Source organism: Gopherus flavomarginatus, chromosome 14 (genome assembly GCF_025201925.1).
Source record: "Gopherus flavomarginatus isolate rGopFla2 chromosome 14, rGopFla2.mat.asm, whole genome shotgun sequence".
Classification (NCBI taxonomy): domain Eukaryota; kingdom Metazoa; phylum Chordata; order Testudines; family Testudinidae; genus Gopherus; species Gopherus flavomarginatus.
The window spans coordinates 13,801,898-13,821,465 of NC_066630.1; the positions used below are offsets into that span (position 1 = coordinate 13,801,898).

Sequence of the window (19,568 nt, forward strand, 5' to 3'; positions counted from 1 at the left end):
CTGCCAGGGGCTTTCCCTACAGAAGCGGCGACCCCTGTTTGAGTAACCCTGCTCTTGACTGCCATTGAAAGTTAGGTCATGATAACCCATTAATTATCTTTACTCTATTTTTATTACAGATGTTTTTATTTATTACCCTCTCTTACATATTCATGCAGGTTTCTAGTCTTTTTAAAGATGGAACAATCGGAAGCGACATAAACATCATTGTTGTGAGCCTTCTTCTTTTGGAACAAGTGCCTGTAAGTGGTGTCATTATTCTTTTGTAGCAGAGCGTATCTGACATTGTTCACAGGGAATATATGGACAAGCCCATGCTATGCAAAGGAAATTCCACTGAGGGCTTGTCATGACATTATAAACCACAAGGGTCAAGTGTGAGATTTTATGATGTCTCCAGAACCCTTGATGTTACATTTTCCATATTTCACTGCTCCTAATTTTTTTTTTAATAATAGAACCAGGAGTTTAATTAATTCCCCCTTTACCCTTCAGTGTTTCTGACTATTACTATGGAATCCCCAAGTGTTCTATAAGGGCTGTTGCCTTTAGTAGTTCTTCATCTAGGACATATTTTTATCAAGAAAACCAAATCAAGAGATTAAAGACACTTGTACCTCATGCATATTACCCAGTGAAAACCGAAATGGGCACAAATTCACAAGTGAAATGATTTCCAAAAGGGGAAGCCAAGCCCTGAAATCATTCACATTGCAATTAAAGTTTAAAAGAGTTTATGAATCACCTCTTGCTATTGAAATACTGTGGGGGATTTTCGAAGACACAGTTAGGTATCCAACTCCTACTGAAAGTCTTTGGGAATTGGGCACCTAATCTCCATCTGTGCCTGAAAATATCCCTGGGCCTGAGTTTCTTCAGCTTCATTTTATAATTATGATTGATTGATTGACTTGAAATAGTCATTTCAGGCAGGTGTGTCAAATACATAGCGACATAGGAAATGGAGGGATGACATTTCTTCACATTTGGTCATATAACTAACTAAAGTAATTCCCCTTCCCCCAATCCCAGTTCTTCTTCCTTCAATCACCTTCCTCAGCTGCCGGTAGAAGCATCTTATTTCTGTGTCTATGAAATATCTGTAGGGTGGATTAATGATCAACCATCATGCGGACCAGTCATTAAATAGCTTTTGTCAGTGGCAATCTGCTCTGGTTGGAAAGAACGGAAAGCGTCACGACCATGCCATCTTGCTTACAGGATTTGATATCTGCTCTTGGAAAAATGAACCCTGTGACACTTTAGGTATGGTAAGAAAATACGCTCTGCAAAACTGATGAATGTCAACTGACAGCATCTTGATTATTAAAAAAAAGACAATCCCAGTATTGTGGCTAATGAGAATGTTTGAAGATGTGGTAAAGGAATAGTCAAGGTGGAAAGTAAGATGTTAGTGAGAGGAAGGATGGTCCAGCCATTAGGGAACCAGCCTAGGACTTGGGAGAATCACGTTCAGATCCCTGCCCTGCCACAGACTTCTTGTGTGACCTTGAGCATGTCTTTTAGTCTCACCATGCCCAAGTTCCCCACCTCTAAAATGGGGAGAATTCCCATTTTACATCTAGGAAACTTGGGAACAGAAAGGCTAAATGCACTTCCTTACTTCACAGAGGTGCTAGGAGAATAAACCCATTAAAGACTGTGAAATGCTTTGAGATCTACTGAAAAGCTCTATATAAGAGTGTTTTAAAAACTTTTAAAATTAAAAAAAAATCAAATTGCCAGTATTTTGGCCACAGAAGACATCTTTTAGGATCTCCACTGCATTCAGGGAATTTTCTCCATCACTGATCTCATTTTGTATTTCAAAAATACATCTGGGCCACATGGACCTTCTTTGTTCTCCCTTCAGAAAGGGACTGACCTTCAGAAAGGAGCTGTCCCCTTTTAAATGGCTTTCTTAGCTGACTTGACTGACGTTGAGTCACCTGTGCTAAAAATGAGCCCGAGTTAAAATTTGTGTAGGCCAGCACCTGTGGAATGAATTCCTTTTGGATTGGACCCAGTGTGTGCATATATAGATGTGTGTATAGACACGTGTGCACTTCTCTATACGCAACTCCCTTTTTTCGTTAAATGTAGGTCTGCCTACAATTCCTGGTGCTCCATGAACGGAACTTTCCCCACACACCAAAATAAGCATGTACTCACAAAAGCATATCCATCACAATGAGATGTATGTATCTTACAGTATTTGAAATAACATCTCTTCTGCCTTTCCTCCTCCCCTAGGCTTTGCCCCTATTAGTGGCATGTGCAGTAAATACCGTAGCTGTACCATCAATGAAGATACAGGGCTTGGCTTGGCTTTTACTATTGCCCACGAATCCGGACATAAGTAAGCTATTTTTCTCGTGAGTCCTTCCCCCTATATATATTATAGATAAATAAGTTTATATACATTATAGATAAATCTTTTCCTCCTGTGTCTATATTATAGATAAACATATCAGCGAATGGAAATTGAATGTCTGCTGCGATTATGAAAAAGCTGATACCCCAATGAAAAATTCTATAGATCATTTAGAGAGAGGGGCCATGTGGCTAGAACAGGGGACTGTTAGAACTCCTGGATTCTATTCCCATTTTATATGTGTATCCTGTTAGAATACAATAGATGTGTCATATTTTGTAATCACTGTAAGTCTAAATCATGATCATCCTCTCAGCTGCCGTGAGTTGAGGAGACCCTACTGTGGCATATCTTGCCTGCGGAATACAAAAAGGGGGATCAATGCCACTTCCATGTCACTATTCTTACCTCTGTAGGAGTCTATGGAATCTCCTCTACTGAGTAAGAATTAGGGCTCCCTGGGATGTGAGGGGAGTATCCTGGAGTGGTAAGTGGAGGAACAGATGCCCATGATGCTGTTCTTCCTTCTTGTTGTGGCTATTCTAGTTGATAGCTGTGCCAAAGTGAATCTTGCCTGAAGTACCTGAAGTAACTGTACGGCATGAGTATACTCTCCCAGGGAGGGAGATCTTGTCCTGGTGGAGGATTGACTGCTGGGTCTTGCCAGAAAAGAAAGGGACACAGCAGATAGCAGTGTGGAGGAACAGCCCCTTTGTGTGTGATTGGATCATCTCTGTCCCAGCAGATCCTGGGATTCATAGTTTTAGACGCCATTTCCATACCATCCTCCTTTGCCTCTTACTCCTCCACATTTAGGGGATGATTTGGTGGAAGGTAGTCTTTATAGAGGTTCCCAGGCCACTTGTCACCTTCTTGCAGGTATTTCCACTGGACTTTGATTTCTATAGTAGTAATTCTTCCCATTTTTCTAAGATCTGTTGATCTTCTGCCGCTAACATTAGGTGCCTGCCATTGATCTTCTATTCTCTTAGATGTTGACATAGAGCATCTATTCAGAACTTTTCCTTTGTCAATGACATTGCTACTGGATTCTGCTGTTCAGTTGTTACATGAATCCCTCTGATTCTGCATGACTGAACTGGGGCCATTCGGTTTTCATTGTATAAATATACTCTACAGCATACACTATGACCTAATGTCTACATGAGCGGCCCTTTCACAGGTTTCTGTACATCTGAAGGGAAACAAGGAATTAGGGAATAATCCATCTCTTAATGAAGTCAGTGGGAGTTTTGCCAGTGATTTCAATGGGACCAAATAAGTAAAATATATAGGGCCTGATTCTTCTCACTTACATCAGCACAACTCTATTGCCTTCAGTAGAGTCACTTCTGATATTCACAAATGTGAGAGGAGAATTAGGCCCATGGCATGTTGTTCTAGAATTATTCTTCTGCTATCTTAATTGTCTTTCCTTCTTGTTTGTTTTCTTCATTCTCTTTTAAATAATATATTTATAGCTGTTAAGTTTTGCTCGTCATCTCTACTGCTTTTCTAATCCTTATATTCTTTGGCTTCTCTTTGATTTACTTCTGTATTTCTGCATCCTGACAGGAAGGATGTCTTTCCAAACTAAATAAAACTAGCATCCTGGAAAGACTGTCATCTTTACTCTGCAATAACAGGTAGAAAATTTCCCTGTTGTCATTCATCCAAGCTTGTGTTCCTGAAAGAGCTTTGTATGGGAAAAGCAGAATTTGGCAGCAATGGTGTGTGGAAGCAAACCATCCTTTGAAGTATTGCCTGATGATCTTATTAACAATCAGGTAGCAATACTAGGCGGGAAAGTGCATTTGAAATGAATACAAGATTTCATCATATGAATGCAATGGACTTTAATATTAGGCATTATTAAATTAAATATTAGTATTACTTCCTTCTGAAAATCAATGTTACTACTAATGTAATCGCCATTTAATTAACAGCTCCAAGTACACTCTAAAGATTTGCATTTGTGAAATGGTGATTCACAGGTAGGAAAAACATCTGTAAATGAAAAAGTGTATCTAGATTAGTTTTGCTCATGGCATGCATTGCGCATAACTTGCAAAGCTGTGCATTATAGGAATGAGTGGCCATATCACTCTGTGAAATGGGGCTGAATGAGGTTATGCAATGGAATTTCCCTACCCTGTACAGGGAGAATACACCTGTAGCAGGATTCATCAACTTTAGGGCAGGTTTGTACTGCTGGAGAAGTGCAAAGCACAAATGTAGCTGAGAATCTGGCCCTGTAATCACCAGTTTATAATGGTTTTAAGCAAGAATCTTCATTTATTTTAACATAGGTTTTATATGCAAATTTCCATTATTCAAGACTACTGAGAGCAAAAAAGCAAACAATACCCCGTGGGAACGTCTGTAAATTCCGGTCATTTCAAAGTATTGCTCACATGACAGACCAGTACGCGTTCATAGGAGTCAGCACAGTCCCTTGTGCATTCAGAGTCTTCAGGTCACTCATCTGATCCACCCCCTCCCTGATCTCAGTCCCATTGAAATTAGGGGAAAGTACTAACCCAGATCTAGGTCTGAACTTTGGTTTTGCTTCTCTCTCCACAGCGAACCTCCAGACCTCTGTCCAAAACCTGCTGCTTTTCTAATCCCTAATGATCCTGACTATAAATACTGGATTCATTAAAGCACACAGTGTGTATCTGATAAACTGGTGTGATTGCTCTGAAGTTGTTGAGGTTTATTGTGAAAATACTAAAATAAGGATTTCTTACTATGTGTATTATATACTTGGTAGATCACGCTGGCTCCTTGAGAATGGCTATTATTGTTATACATTTTTATGGTCTTCTTTTAATAGTTTATGTTTTTACCTGAGCGTTTAATAACTCTTTGGGGAGTCTATGGTCTATTGTGTCATTGAGCATTAAATCTGTGGACTTTTTGGCTGCAAAGCAAGTGAACTAAATTTTTATTCCACTATTAATAAAATATTTACTCAACTGGGATTTTTTGTCCATATGCTGAGTGAACAGTATTTCTCAGCAGGGCCAGATCCTCAGCTGGTGGAAGCAGTATGGTAAGCCTACACTGATTTACAGCAGCTGAGCATCTAGTCCTCCCTCCCTCCCCTGCACACACAAATTACGTGCTCAAAACCGCCAATGCACCAACTGAAGTAGGAGACCATGAGATTTCTATTCAAAACACACTGAAATTCTCAGATGTACAGTATATAAAATAAATAGAAAGTGGAGAAATAAAAAGATCTGAAACTGTTAACTTTTGTGTAGCCATAAATTCCACATTTAGCATTTTAATGGATGTTTTATTATTATTTATATGGGGGTAGTACCTACCCTATTCAAATCAGGACACTATTGCCTAGACATCTGGCAAAACATCTAGTAAGAGAAACTCCCTTCACCAAAGAGGTACAGTCTAAACAGACAAGATGTATTATAGGAGGAATGGGAAAGCAGGACAATGAAAGGAGAAGTGAATCGCCCAAGGTCCCAGATTGGGTCAGTGGCAGAGGCACTCTAAGCCTGAGCTCTGACTCAGATTTGAGCCTAAGCCTCCCTTCCATCCCTGCACAAATCAGTCTGACTCAGGTTAGCAAGCACTCAAGGCTTGGGGCTAAGACCCTGCTAGGGGGATGAGTCAGAGCCCAAGTTCTGCTGTGACTCCGGTCCAAGTCCTGTCATTTGGCAGTATGGATGCATTAGCACAGCCATGAGACCTGAATCCAGCAATTGTAAGCCCAAGTTTACAATGTAGTATGCACGTGCAAGCAAGTTCCCAGATCCGAGTTTACAATGTAGTGTAGACGTACCTATATAGAACAGGCCTCCTGACCCCCAGTCCAGTGTTCTATCCACTAGACACACTGCCTCTGTTGCATGCTGGTTCGTATTTGACTGTAGTTGAATATGTTTGGTTACCCCCTCAAATTAAAGTGGCAGGATAAAGGTTCTCTACAAATAGACTGTGAAGATTCACAGTCTTGTAAGCTGAAAAGAGACATATGGGGTGAAATTCTGACCCCAGTTAGTGGGAGTTTTGCTATTGAATTTGTGGGGCCAGTACTGCACCCATGGATTTGTGTTGCAGATTTAACATATCCACTTGAGAATGAGAGTTCGATTCACCACTACCATAACTCAGTCCACATCAGTTGTGTTGCATTTGTTTAGCAATTGCAGTAGGTTCTTCGGTGTGAGGGGAAAAAAAATCTCCTTTGAGTAGAGGAATGAGCCCACCATCTTATTTCGCATGGGCCACCAAACAGCGGGTAGATGATAATTGTTTCATTAGCAAACTGATGTGCAGGAAAGATAACTTTATTAAGCAGGCTGAGACACTGATGTTACATGATGATGTTGTGGTATTTGTGTACTGGCAGCCTGGGGAGTTGATTTATGTTCTTGAACCCCTGATGCCTCACCAAACTAGAATTCCCCTGAAACTCAACCTTCTTTGTCCAGTTCCATGTATTGTACTCTAACAATAAATTTCAGTCTCTGTTAACCTGGGCTTGACTAGTGACCATTGTTGTGTTCATTTATTTCTGACTGGTGGACTTTGTTGATAAAATTACTGCTATAAAATAACAGCGTTTCTTTCCCCCTAAAAGCTGTCTCTTGTTTCTGGCATTTTGTTTTGGGTGCCCCACTCATTTGTGGTTCTCTCTCTAGCTTTGGCATGATTCATGATGGAGAAGGAAATCCCTGTAGAAAAGCCGAAGGTAACATTATGTCTCCCACGCTTACAGGAAACAATGGGGTGTTTTCCTGGTCTGTATGCAGCAGGCAGTATCTCAATAAATTCCTCAGGTAGGTCAGATGTAAGTCAGGATCTTCCAGAGGAGGGTGGCAACTCTTATAATTGGCTTTCTGGTGCAAATACTCATGACTAGAAATTAAAATTTTACTTTGGTGTGGATTTCATTTCTGTGGAAAAGGCCAATACAAAACCAATGTACCAGATGAGCCCACAAACTTTGGTTTGTGTGGGACGTAAGTGGTACTATGGGCCTGTGTGCTGGCTCTCTTCATAGGAATGAATTTCATCCTCTGTGAAAATGCTGCAATGTTCACTTCCATTTCGTTCTTACCCCAAACGTTTTTGTCAAACAGGTTTATTAGAATATCTGTGAAAAGTGAATATAAAAGGGGTGCTGACATGAAATGAATGAATGTTTGTGGATTTTTTCCTGACCTAGTCATAGCTGATGGTCGTGCCTTCAAAAAGGATATTTTACAGAGCTGCTGAAAAAAATGGTATCCCATTATTTCCCTAGCACGTTGGTACAAAACCATGTATGCTGATAAAGGAGTAACCTTTAGTTTTAGCATTTGCGATCACTGGAATTGCAATTTCTGCAACATAAGTTCTTGCTTTTATTACATGAACCCACAATGGCATAATATGCACACATTGCCATTGAATACAGGAGTGGACACTTAGATACCAAACTGCTTTACCCAGGAGCGGTGCCAGGGTTTCTGGTGCCCTAGGCAGAATTTGTGAGGTGGCATTTTGTGCGCTCTCCATGGGGCATGCGGGAGCTTCCGGTTCCGCTCCTATCGTGCCGCAGAAGAAGGACCCTCCGCCTAAATGCCGCAGTCATAGCTGCAGTCATCGAGCTGCTCAATTGCCTGCTGCTATTTTCCATGGTACATTGGCAGAAGGTCCTTCTTCGGCGGCGTGACAGGAGTGGAACCGGAAGTTTCCATGTGCCGCGTGGGGAGCGCGCAAAATGCTGCCCCCCCCGAATCCTGGTGCCCTAGGCGACTGCCTAGGGTCGCCTAATGGAAGCGCCGGCCCTGGGTTTACCTAACTAAGGGAAAGGATAGATGACAGAATTTTGAGTAATTTTCTCTGCCACAATAATATTGCTATAGGAAAATTATTTATCCACTTTGGGGCATTCAAGCATTTATTATGGCCCAACAGATGCATAGTTGGAAGGCAAATTGTAGGTAGATTGAACTTCCATACTCATGGAACCACAAGCACTAAAGAAGAAAAATGATGGATAATAATATGCAATTTTGGCTTTAACATGTGCGCCACCAGCCAAAAACACACAATGCTGATTGGTCTCTCAACTAAAACTCAGTGGCCTTTTTGTATGGCCTTTCACGTGCAGAAAATGCAGAAATGAGACACTGCACATGTGGGTTCTGCATCAGATCCTGTGGTCCACTTCTGGAAAGTGTGGTCTAGGGAGATCTCCTTGCTCTTGGTTACACTCACATAAGGAAGGGAGAATAGGAAATTGACACCATTTACATCTAATATTACCATAATCCTAAAGCCTGGGAATTCCTGCTTCTTAAAACTTTGCAGGTCAGGCTGCCAACAAGAAGTCAACATCTCTTGGCTTCTGCAGCAAGTATTCTCATTCAGTTCATGCCTGTAATGCTTGTGAAAGGTACTGTATGCAATAGCATGTGTTTTTGCTGTTCTGTAGCAAATAAAAGTATTTTTGATTAAAAAGCTCAACATCATGATTAATAAATATACTTTTCATTATAGTACAGCTCAAGCTGCTTGCCTGATTGATGAACCTAAACAAACAGGACAATATAAATACCCTGATAAACTGCCAGGGCAGATCTATGATGCTGATATCCAGTGCAAATGGCAATTTGGAATGAAAGCAAAACTATGCAACCTCAGTTTTGTCAAGGTACCTGTTAATATCTTTTTGACAAAGTTAGAACTGACATTAGAAGACTGTAATGTTCTGTAAATAAGTGCAAGGAGTACAATGAGCAACAAGGTCTGGATTATTTCTAAACCTGAAATTGCTTGTCATGCTTGTCATATGCTCTGAAGGCTCTAGCCTGTTAGGGAGTTTCATGATCCCAGAGGGAGCTTCAGAAGGGACTGTGCCTCTGAGATGCAAAATCTTTCCAGGATCCACAAAAAGCCCAGGTTGAACGCACAAGCTTCACCGTTTGTTAGGTTGCTTCAGCATGCTCTTTTCTCCAGTGACCAGGATGGTGTGGCTACAACTCAGGGGAAACTAAGTGCTCCAGTTGTGTCACTTGGACAGAGGATGCAAGGAAAGGAAGATTTTATACGCTCCTTCAGTCCTTATGCATTTGCAAAAAGGCCTGGCACAATATAGCTCCTCTTGAGAAGATTATTTCAGAGTAATAAAAATGCAGCTTTCCATCCTTAGCTTTTTGATGTAGGATGTAGTTATATTAACCCATTGTTTATGTAGGTGGCTGTTCTGGCCCCTTTGATTTCTTTTAGAAAGGTGTTCTGTTAAAATCACAATATGGTCATTCTGACAATGTGCTGTTGTTATTCATTATTATTATTCTTATGGCTATGCTGCAACATTTGGGATTATTTTATGTTAACCAGCATTTTGCCAGGTGGCAACAATTTTTTTATACACAGTGTGTTTCAAGTGTGTTCAAGCACAAGTGTGTTTTAAACACGTGTGTTTCAAGAAAATTGTTTCCCTCCACATTTTTAGAAGGCCTGTGGAGTTGTTCATGTTCTGCCCTTGGAGTTTTAATAGCTATTTGGTTCTTTTATAGTCTTGCCTTGAAAAGACAAGAAAATAATCAGAGAACCAAAACTGAAAATGTTCTAGAAATATGAAGTCAGTAGACTAGCATGTATCATTATGCTATAAAACGTAGAACTAGTTCTTTTTTGTTCAGAAATGGGTCTAATTCATAGGGCTTTTGTGATAGCAAAGGAATGCTTTGATGAAGTGTCACTCATGGAAAACTTCTAGACATCAGCATACAATGTGAGAATTCTCTGATTTTTTTCTAGGATATATGCAAATCACTCTGGTGTCATAAAGTAGGTCATAGATGTGAGACAAAGTTCATGCCAGCAGCGGAAGGGACGGCTTGTGGCATAAGTATGGTAAGTTACTTAATTAGTGGAGCTACAGTGTTCTAACTTGTATTAGAATACAGTGGACCAAGGGGCTGATCCAACTCTCATTTAAGTCGTTGAAAAAAATAGAACGCTTTTAATAGGAGTTAGAGCAAGGCTGCAAATTCAGGCATTGCAGAAGCAGCATACATTTTACTGTATCTGCTTATGCCAGGAATGAATTTGGCCCATAGTCTATAGATTTATTATCTTTATTGATCAGCCTACTGGAAGGAGTCTGAGGATATGTTCGTTTGCTTTATCATGACACTGTAATTGCAAGTATAGGAGATAATAATAATTGTTGCTATTGATGCGTGTGATTCCATAATTACTGATATTTTATTTTACTGTAACATGTAATTTGTATTAGATATTGTAATTCTCAAGAGCCTGATTTGTTTCCTTGCTATATTTGAATATTTTTCTTCATTTCCTCCTTTCTCTTATTGCAATAATAGTAAATTAATAGCTAGAGAGGAAAATGGCCTCTAATTTTAATATGCCCGACTCTGAATGTCCGGGGCTGATTTAGAGGTGCTCAGCACCAACAGCAACTGTTAACATCAGCTGGAATTTTTGGTATTCGTCACTTCTGAAAATCAGACATTGAGTGTCTGAAGTTGGCCATCCAAAATTGAAGCACCTAATATTAGAGACCACTTTTTAAAATGTGGTCCTCAGTCATTTCAACGTAGGCAGAGACTCAAAACTAGACAAGTGCTAGAGTTTTTCTTTGTACATATCATCTTATCTATCTTGTTACTACCCAGGGCCCCAATTCTGCTAACACTTCTGTGAGCCATCCCATTGAATTCAATGGGACTGCTAATTTCTATAGAGTTAAATGAATGCATAAGTGATGGCAGGATTGGCACCTAGGTCTTTTCTTCTCAGCAGCCTACTAGGTATCACCAGCTGTGATGGGACATTTGTTGAAATTCTTTTGACAGTGGTGTCGAAGAGGTCAGTGTGTCAGATATGGAGATCATGGACCCAAGCCTGTTAACGGCCAATGGGCTGCATGGTCCGAGTGGTCCAAGTGTTCTCGGACCTGTGGAGGTGGAGTCACCTATCAAGAGAGACACTGCAATAACCCAAAGTAAGACATTGATGTGGAAAGGTATTGTTTTTATAATAATTATTTCTGATGTAACAAAAAAGGGGAAAGCGTAGATTTTGTTGCAAATTCACATGAGGGTAACTGCTTCTGAGTCTCTCAGAAAGCTCCACAGTACACAGTGAGTAGTCAGTAGGATAGAGAGCTCTGAAAGAGGGAGGATATTCCGATATCAGGAACGAAGGGCCTGTCTAAAGCCCACTGACATAAGTGAATAGACACCCATTGACATCAATAGGTTTTTGATCAGACCTGACTAAGTTTTAAATAGAACTGGTTGAAACATAGCAAAATGTTTAGAATAAAAAAGGGAAAACATTTTGACAAAAAAAATCCATTTTTTTGTCCAGCTGTATTTTTAAAGTAACTCTAATGTCTATTTTAATCTATACATTTTACTGTAATATGTGTGTGTGTGTGTGTGTGTGTGTGTGTATATATATATTGCGTACATGCTCCCACACTGCCTTCCCAGCTTTCACTAATGTGTACCTTAATTGGCATTTCTGTCCAAAAGGCAAAGATTACATTGGCTTATAGACTGAAAAAACCCTCTTATTGCTTAGAATTACCATTTCAGAAGAGTGATGAAGTGCTATCGATCCAGCATCTTTTCCAAGTATTCAATTCAGTTTAGCTTGCAGGAAAAAAAAGGTTCACTGGTTTTTTCTGGACACACCTCTAGACAGACATAGAGACACATGCTCTCCATCGTAGCCAATAAAATGATTATTTATGGCCAATAAAAATACAAAATATGACAGATTTTATATGAAATGGTAAAGTAGCATACACACCTACTGTATAATGTTATAGTAGCAATAGTCACACTTCACACTTTATATTATGGGAACATGTGGGTTAGTTATAACAGTTTCAATTAATGAAACAGCCCTTCAATTAATGGAACTAATCTTTAAAAATCTATGGCAGGGCACTTTCTTAACGTTTTCTGTTGTGTCTCAGTGTTATTGGATAGACACAGGATTCATGGTATATATGAATTCACAGCTGTCTCTAGACGTGCACAAATGGGTTCTCAATGGAGAATCACATATACATGTGAATTTTTTTTTAGATTGGTCTATTTGTATCAAAATTTAAATGCAGGTAGATAGATTTTAGTTTTTATGCTGATGTTTCCATGGGATCTATGTATATACTATACTATCTATCTACTTAGTGCTCTTTTCTCAAGTTCTTATATGGCTATCTTGGCACAGCGCAGAATATAGAAGGGGGACCTCTACTAATTGAAATATTTCAACGATCTTGTGTACTTTAACTTACATTTCACCCAGTGTTATAAGTAAACTATTCCAATAGGAACAGTGTGTGACTGCAATATATTGTATTTAAACCATCAGTGAGAAATGTGTGTTATGGATTCTGATATGAACACATGTTATGTTCAATGCCAGTACTTGATCTTGTCTCTGCCTACTCTAATTACATTATGCTAGTGATAATTCACTTAGAGCAAAGAGGAGTAACTATAAATCTCTATCAGAATTAGACGTATGAAACCCCAACACTATAAAAAACACTGTCTACAGAACATCCTGTTCCAGGATGAACAAATACACATATAGATGTATTTCACATCCCTGACCAATAGTGCTTTTAAAATAAAGGTGAATGCATTGGAAAGTAGTCGTTAGCTAGTTACAATGTGGAAACACAGTAAAAAAAATTATGACACATTCACTGTATTCTGTGCATGTGTAGTGCACATGCACAAAATCCTAATGATTCAGACTTACATCTTCAAAATTCCCGAAATTCATTTCTGTTTCCCAAATCCAAACTGCATGTGGAAAACTAAATTTGTTTCTCCCGCTTTGATTTTTCAAAGGTTTGGGATGACACCAAGGCATTCAGCTAATTTAGCTGTAACTGTTGGTGAAATTCAGTCTTCAGCATCATGATTATGCCCCACTGAAGATTCATTTCAGCCCTCAAAATAGGGCTTCTAAATACATGGCCTGATTTTCAAAAGCATTGAGTCTCCAGTGACTTCAATAGGAACTGCTGGATGCTCAGTGAGTTTAAAGATCAGATCACTTATTTGGAGCTTAACTATGAAGTAAATTTAGATTCCTGGTTTTGAAAATCTTGTCCTGTTTGTGTGCGCACGTCTGTGTGTCAGTATGAGTCTCTTCCTGTAAATAATACCCAACCAATTCAGTTTCCTTTTTGTTGACGCTTGTAACACAGTCACTGTGGTCCTGCCCTAGAGTCTTTTGAAACATAGTCTGAATGACTGTCTGAGTTCAGCATGAATTTACACTACCAAACACCTACTGAGGTCGGCTATAGTACACTGAGAGCTATGCAGATTTGCTAAACTCATTACGCTTTTATAAATTGGCACAGCATAATTTCAGGGATCTGGTTTTTATACATCACAAAGTTTTACAATTAAGATAGTTTCCCAAGAAATAAGTTACATCATTTAATAGTTCAGCTGGTAAAGAGTCTAAATAGTGCCCAAGAGATTTAAGTTAATACCTGAATCATATTGATGGGATTGCATCCTACCTGCTTCATAATTGTGCGCTGGTTACTAAAATATTAGAATACAGTGTTAGGCATGTGCATAATAAAAAGACTACAATAATAATTATTTATTAACTAAAACAACTTTTTATTCTTTTGTATTCAATTATTTTAAGAATGATCACAAGCACTGAAAATTTAAAGTAATAATGCAGTTTGAAACAGTAACTAATCAAATTTTATAAGGACCATGAAAGAAGTCTGAAGACCATTGACTTCATATAGGAAAAAAAGGCACTTTAGCATTGTAATACTATTAATAGCATTTGGGCCTATGCTGAAGTGTGCACATCTAGATGTAAACTATTCCAAAATCTGAAGGAGTTTGAAGCAAGCACTTCATGGTCTAGTTACCATTATTAACTGTTCAGCACTGAATACCATCTCTGGAAAGAGCAGTGTACAGATCATTGCAGTGTATTGTTTGTATTCCATCTGTCAGCTTCAAGTGAATAGTCATCCCAGATCTTTTAATTGTTGTCACATCTGCTCCAACAAGGTATTGACTACATGTCTGTTTGATTTTGTTTTTTGCGGAAGATGTGACTTCATAATCAATCATTTAGCTTCTACTGTAATGATGGAATGTGCATATGGTAACACATATATATACCAGTAGGGCTGCTTAAAATTATTTTGGAATAGGGGCATTGGTTTTGCTATGGGTATCGCAGATGGGCAAATTAATTTAAGCCACACTAATAGTATTTTAATACCTTAGATCTTTTATTAAATGTGTTATTTATTAGTACATTTATTGGAATCTTTGTGCTTGGACTCTGAGATTGTTTATAAATTAGTCTTTGGAGACTATTCTCTGCAGCTCCTACTTCAAAACTCCTTGGGTGTTTTGGTATCGCCTTCATTTTTCCATTGTCTGAATCCAGAAAACACCTAGATATGTGAGAAACTTTACTGCTATGTGTGAAGTTATGAATGTGTGTGTGTGGATCAGGGACTTCAGTTGTAAGCTCTTCGAGACAGAGACTGTGCACTCCTATTTATATTGTGAGATGTGTACCACCCTATTTAGTTCTGCTAAATAAACAAAAACAGCAGCAATAACATCATTTGATCAGTACATTGAAATTTACATGGATATCTCTGTGCTTAGCCTCTGCTCATCCCGAAGATTCATAGGACAACAAAGCCAGCCTTCTTTTTTTATAAAGATTAGCCCTTTCACATAGTAACAGCTCAGGGTTAAATTGTAGTGAGCCCTTACTTAGCACCCAAGTTCTCTTGGACAGCCCATGCATGTAAGAGCTTCCCAGAAGTGAGGAGTCTTCTAATTAGTTTCTCCCCTCTCGGAGTGGCTCATTGATAAGGGGTAGGGACAGGTGAGGAGTAAGCAGACACCTACCCATACCCTGCCTCCCACTTACTCGCTGACCAGCAGTTTGGCAGAGAGTGGAGTATACAGCCCCATTTAAAGGTCTGTAGCACAAATGGAAAACTAGATTGCTTCTCTCAGTGCTCCTCTACGTTGGTGGAGCTTTTTACCATCCTCAAATACAGGGCTGGGGCTAAAAGCCACAATCTAACCCTAAATTATTCTGTTATTTCGCTCGTTTGGTGACTTTTACTTGGGCAGGGACTTGCTTTCTTTCCCTCGCTTACATATAGAGAGTCTTGTTCCCTAGGCCAGAGGAACTAAAAGAAATCATACATGCTGTAAAGGAAAGGCATCTGAACAGAAATGAGTATGGGCCCAACAATTTTTCCTACTTTATTCAGGCAAAACTGCCATCTATTACACTCAGTCAACATATATGCTCTCTGAGCTGAAGAATAGTTTTGGCTGAACTGAATGGCTGCCAATCAGGATGGGAAGCATGCCTTAGTTCACTATAGGCCCAGTGTTAAGATGGCTAGTAATGATTCTAGTCCATCCCTGGGTGAGGTCAGTGCAAGATTGTTCCCTAGAGCACATTTCCCTAGTGCTCTGCCCAGTTTTAAATGGGCTAACAGATGGATTTCCACCATTTCCTTTGAGAGGCTGTTCTGTAGTCCAGTATTCACTAAAGACTTCTGAAAAAGCCAGCTATTGTATTGCCTTCAAAGCAGTAATGCTGATTCAAGACATGAAAACAGACTCCAGCTTGTTTTACAAATGTATGAGGATTAGAATGTTGGAATAAGCAAATAGTATAAAATATAATTGCAAAATGCACCTGGAAACTCTTATCCATATTTTACCTAGTTGTCCCCTCAGCATCACTCCACAATGGATTCAACAGGAAAGTTTGTTAACATAAGTTACAAGATATACTGGACGTTTATAATACAGTGTGTAGGGATTTAAACAAACTACTCCCATTATCTTAGTTAGGAACTGTGCAAATACTGCACCAGGTACATTATTCTGAAAGTGTTTCCCTTGATGTTTGTGTAACATAGCCAAGCCATTCACTAAAAGACCATAACATGCATTCCAAGTGTATTTTCCCTAATCTCTTAAACCATCATTAGACAAATGTATGCAGGTGCAGAATTGGAACAAAAGGTCTACTTACAACTGTTTCACTAGAAGCAAGGCTAAGTGGAATAATACAAAATACTTGACAATGGTTAGGCTGCTGGTTTGCTGAGAACACAACTTGGTCATACAGACCAATATGATCAGATTGTTTCCTTGTATGCCCCTGTCCATCTGTCTATTACCATCTGTTTCCTCTTGTATTACATTTAGACTGTAAGCTCTTTAGGGTAGGGACTTTTTTTTGTTCTGTGTTTGTACAGCACCTAGCACAGTGGGGTTCAGGTCCATGCCTGGGGCTCCCAGGTACTATGAAAATATAAATAGTGCTAACAACAATCATATTGTTTCGGGCACAGTGGTATATTGGAATACTGCAAAATTATACATTGAAACCATAACATCAGTAGATTTCAATGTAGATCTGCAAGGAATAGAGAGGAGAATGAATACAGTAATCAGCTGCTTAGCTCTCGTAGGCATTCTGAAAAAAAGTAAGGCTAACATTTTTAATTTGTTTATTCTTATATACTCCCAACTAGCAGTTAAAATCTGATTATATAATTAATATATGAACAGTAGCAAACTAATGATATCGTTTATCTTCGTACTAGTCCAAATTTAGGAAAGCATCACTATTCAGAAGGGTATTCAAGTGCACAATTAAAGTCCACTGAAGTCAGTGTGCCTTAAACGTGTGTAAAGTTGAACAGGTACTTAAGTGCTTTCCTACATCAGACCAACTGTGCACAATCCCTTGTTCTCCTGTAAGAGTCGAGTTGCTGGGTAACTATTTAAAGGAACATTTCTACATACTGTAGTTTTAACAATATCACAATGCAATTGTTCATTCAGTGTATGTTTGATTAGTTTTATGTTATCTGTTAATTTTTCCTTTATTAAGAACTATTGTGGTAAATAATTATTGTTACATACATGAGAATTCCTGGATCACAGTAAATTGAAAACAGGCATTTAGCAAGTCAGTACATTGATACTGTTTAGTTCCGCAGGTCAGTAATTCTGAGATCTGTACTTGTGTTGACCGATCAGATCATACATGCAAATAAAAATACCCTGACTGGCAAGCGTTTAATTCAGTGAAAACATTATTTACTTCTAGATGGGCACATGGTTAAACTGATATTTAATGATCCAAGCAGATAGAGTTTATTGACTACTTTGCTTGGTTTTGGTGATAATTAAAATTCATTGTAACTTGAGAGAAATCGTGACCTTTTGGGTCAATAAGTTGTGCTGTTTAGCTCAACAGAAGTCAATAGAATGAGGCTGCTTAATGAACTGTCACTGAATGTATTTAACAGGTGTCAATCACATCCACTTTTGGTTTTGCAAAATAGTCTTTTTTTCTTTCTTTGTAGGCCACAGTATGGTGGCAAGTTCTGTCAGGGCTCCAGTCGTATTTATCAGCTTTGCAATATTCAGCAATGTCCACCCAATAGTCTGGATTTCCGTGCCCAGCAGTGTGCAGAATTTAACAGCAAGCCTTTCCGTGGATGGTACTACAGTTGGAAGCCCTATACTAAAGTTGAAGGTAATTTGGCCATGGTTCCGATTGACAAAATAATTTGCATGAGGCAGCATACCTTGTTATAATTCATTGATATTCTCTGGGCCAAATTCAGCCCCTCTGTGAGTGTGTGGAAATCCAGGGAGGCTTCTGTGAAGCTGCACATGCTTTCTAGCAGGGTTGAATTTGGTCTTCGGTGTAACATCACATGTAAGAGCCTGCAAAGTTGGCTTTGACTGTGAATTTAGCTCTCTATCCTCTGTTCCCTGACCATGCTGTCCCTCACTTTTGTTTTATATTGCTTTTTTTTGTTAAGACAAAACAAAAATAAAAAAAACCAAAGCACACCCAAACACCCATGAATTTCTCTATATGGGAACCACCAACTCCTACAATAACATGCCAGGATCTTCATTCATTTGGAATGTTCCCAGATTTCTAAATGTAACAGTAAATCAACCCTTCTGAATTTCCTACTGGTATATTTTCATGAGAATTGTTGCTGGAGCTTCATAAGACTCATGGCTAAGGAAATATTCCTTATCTGTTGCTCAAGTTTGTTTATTTTTTCTGCATATGCCTCAATTTTGTAAACATCCAGTATCAATATTAGGATTTTATTGGGTAGTTAATAGCTACAAATACTTCCCCGTAGTTTCAAAGCACAGTGAATATTTGTGATTGCTATTTCTTAAATGAAAGTGGCGGGTATATGTCATATTGTGGCTGCTTTGTCTACAATTCACAGAAGTTACCTTCAAAAACCTCAAGAGGGCATACTTTTACATACGTACATATATATTTTTAAATATGCTTTTATTTGTGGTCTGTTTAAATACTCTGTAGAGGATAGTCAACATTAGCTGGGAATACAATGATTTAAGCTATCTTCATTTATTCAGACATGTTATAAGTAGTTTGATTACTGGTTAGAAGCCTGCTTTCTGATATAACCATTGTGGGTGGGAGGAATGTGTAAAGCTAAAGAGGAGTGATCTAGCTGGCGTGGGTCTCAGAACTAGGTGGCAATGTCTATTGCATTAAATCATTCATATGATGTATCTTGTTTAAAATTTACTATCATGGTGACACATTTATGTTAAACAGATGGGCCAAGAGTTTCAAAAATCGGAGCCTTCTTTTAGGCATAAAGGAAAAAATTCTCAAAAGCACCAGAGGGATTTAGGAGCACAAGTATTGTTGAAAGTAAATAGGATGTACACACCTAAAGTCCCATATGTGCTTTTCAACATCTCCCCCTAAGTCTGTATTTAGACTTAAGTACGTGGACTGATTTTCAAAACTGCTGAGCAGCTTTTACCTTCAATGGAAACTGCTGGGTATTGAAAATTAGAATACTTGGGGTATGTCTACACTGCAAAAAACCACCCACCTCAGCAAGTCTCAGAGTCTGAGTCTACAGATTCGGGCTTACATTACAGCACTAAAAATAGCAGTACAGATGTTCCTGCTTGGGCTGGAGCTTGAGCTCTGAGTTTCAGAGCCCAAGCAGGAATATCTAACACTCTATTTTTAACACCATAGCACGAGCCCTGTGAGCCTGAGTCTTCAGACCAGGGATCTGAGACTCACTGATGCGAGTGTTTTTTTT

At 39.0% G+C, this 19,568-nt stretch overlaps 1 protein-coding gene across 2 annotated transcripts in view; it reads left to right on the forward strand.

The window, feature by feature from the left end:
• Nucleotides 1-19,568, forward strand: part of ADAMTS18 (ADAM metallopeptidase with thrombospondin type 1 motif 18) — a 63,987-nt gene that overhangs the window by 6,149 nt on the left and 38,270 nt on the right. The window contains exons 3-10 of one of the 2 annotated variants that reach the window (XM_050922866.1): nt 159-242; nt 1,107-1,266; nt 2,254-2,359; nt 7,048-7,185; nt 8,894-9,047; nt 10,160-10,255; nt 11,221-11,369; nt 17,808-17,980. In XM_050922866.1, the coding sequence (XP_050778823.1) occupies nt 159-242; nt 1,107-1,266; nt 2,254-2,359; nt 7,048-7,185; nt 8,894-9,047; nt 10,160-10,255; nt 11,221-11,369; nt 17,808-17,980 (1,060 nt within the window). Of the gene's footprint in view, nt 1-158; nt 243-1,106; nt 1,267-2,253; nt 2,360-7,047; nt 7,186-8,893; nt 9,048-10,159; nt 10,256-11,220; nt 11,370-17,807; nt 17,981-19,568 lie in introns of those variants that run through there. The other variant, XM_050922867.1, reaches the window with a different exon arrangement.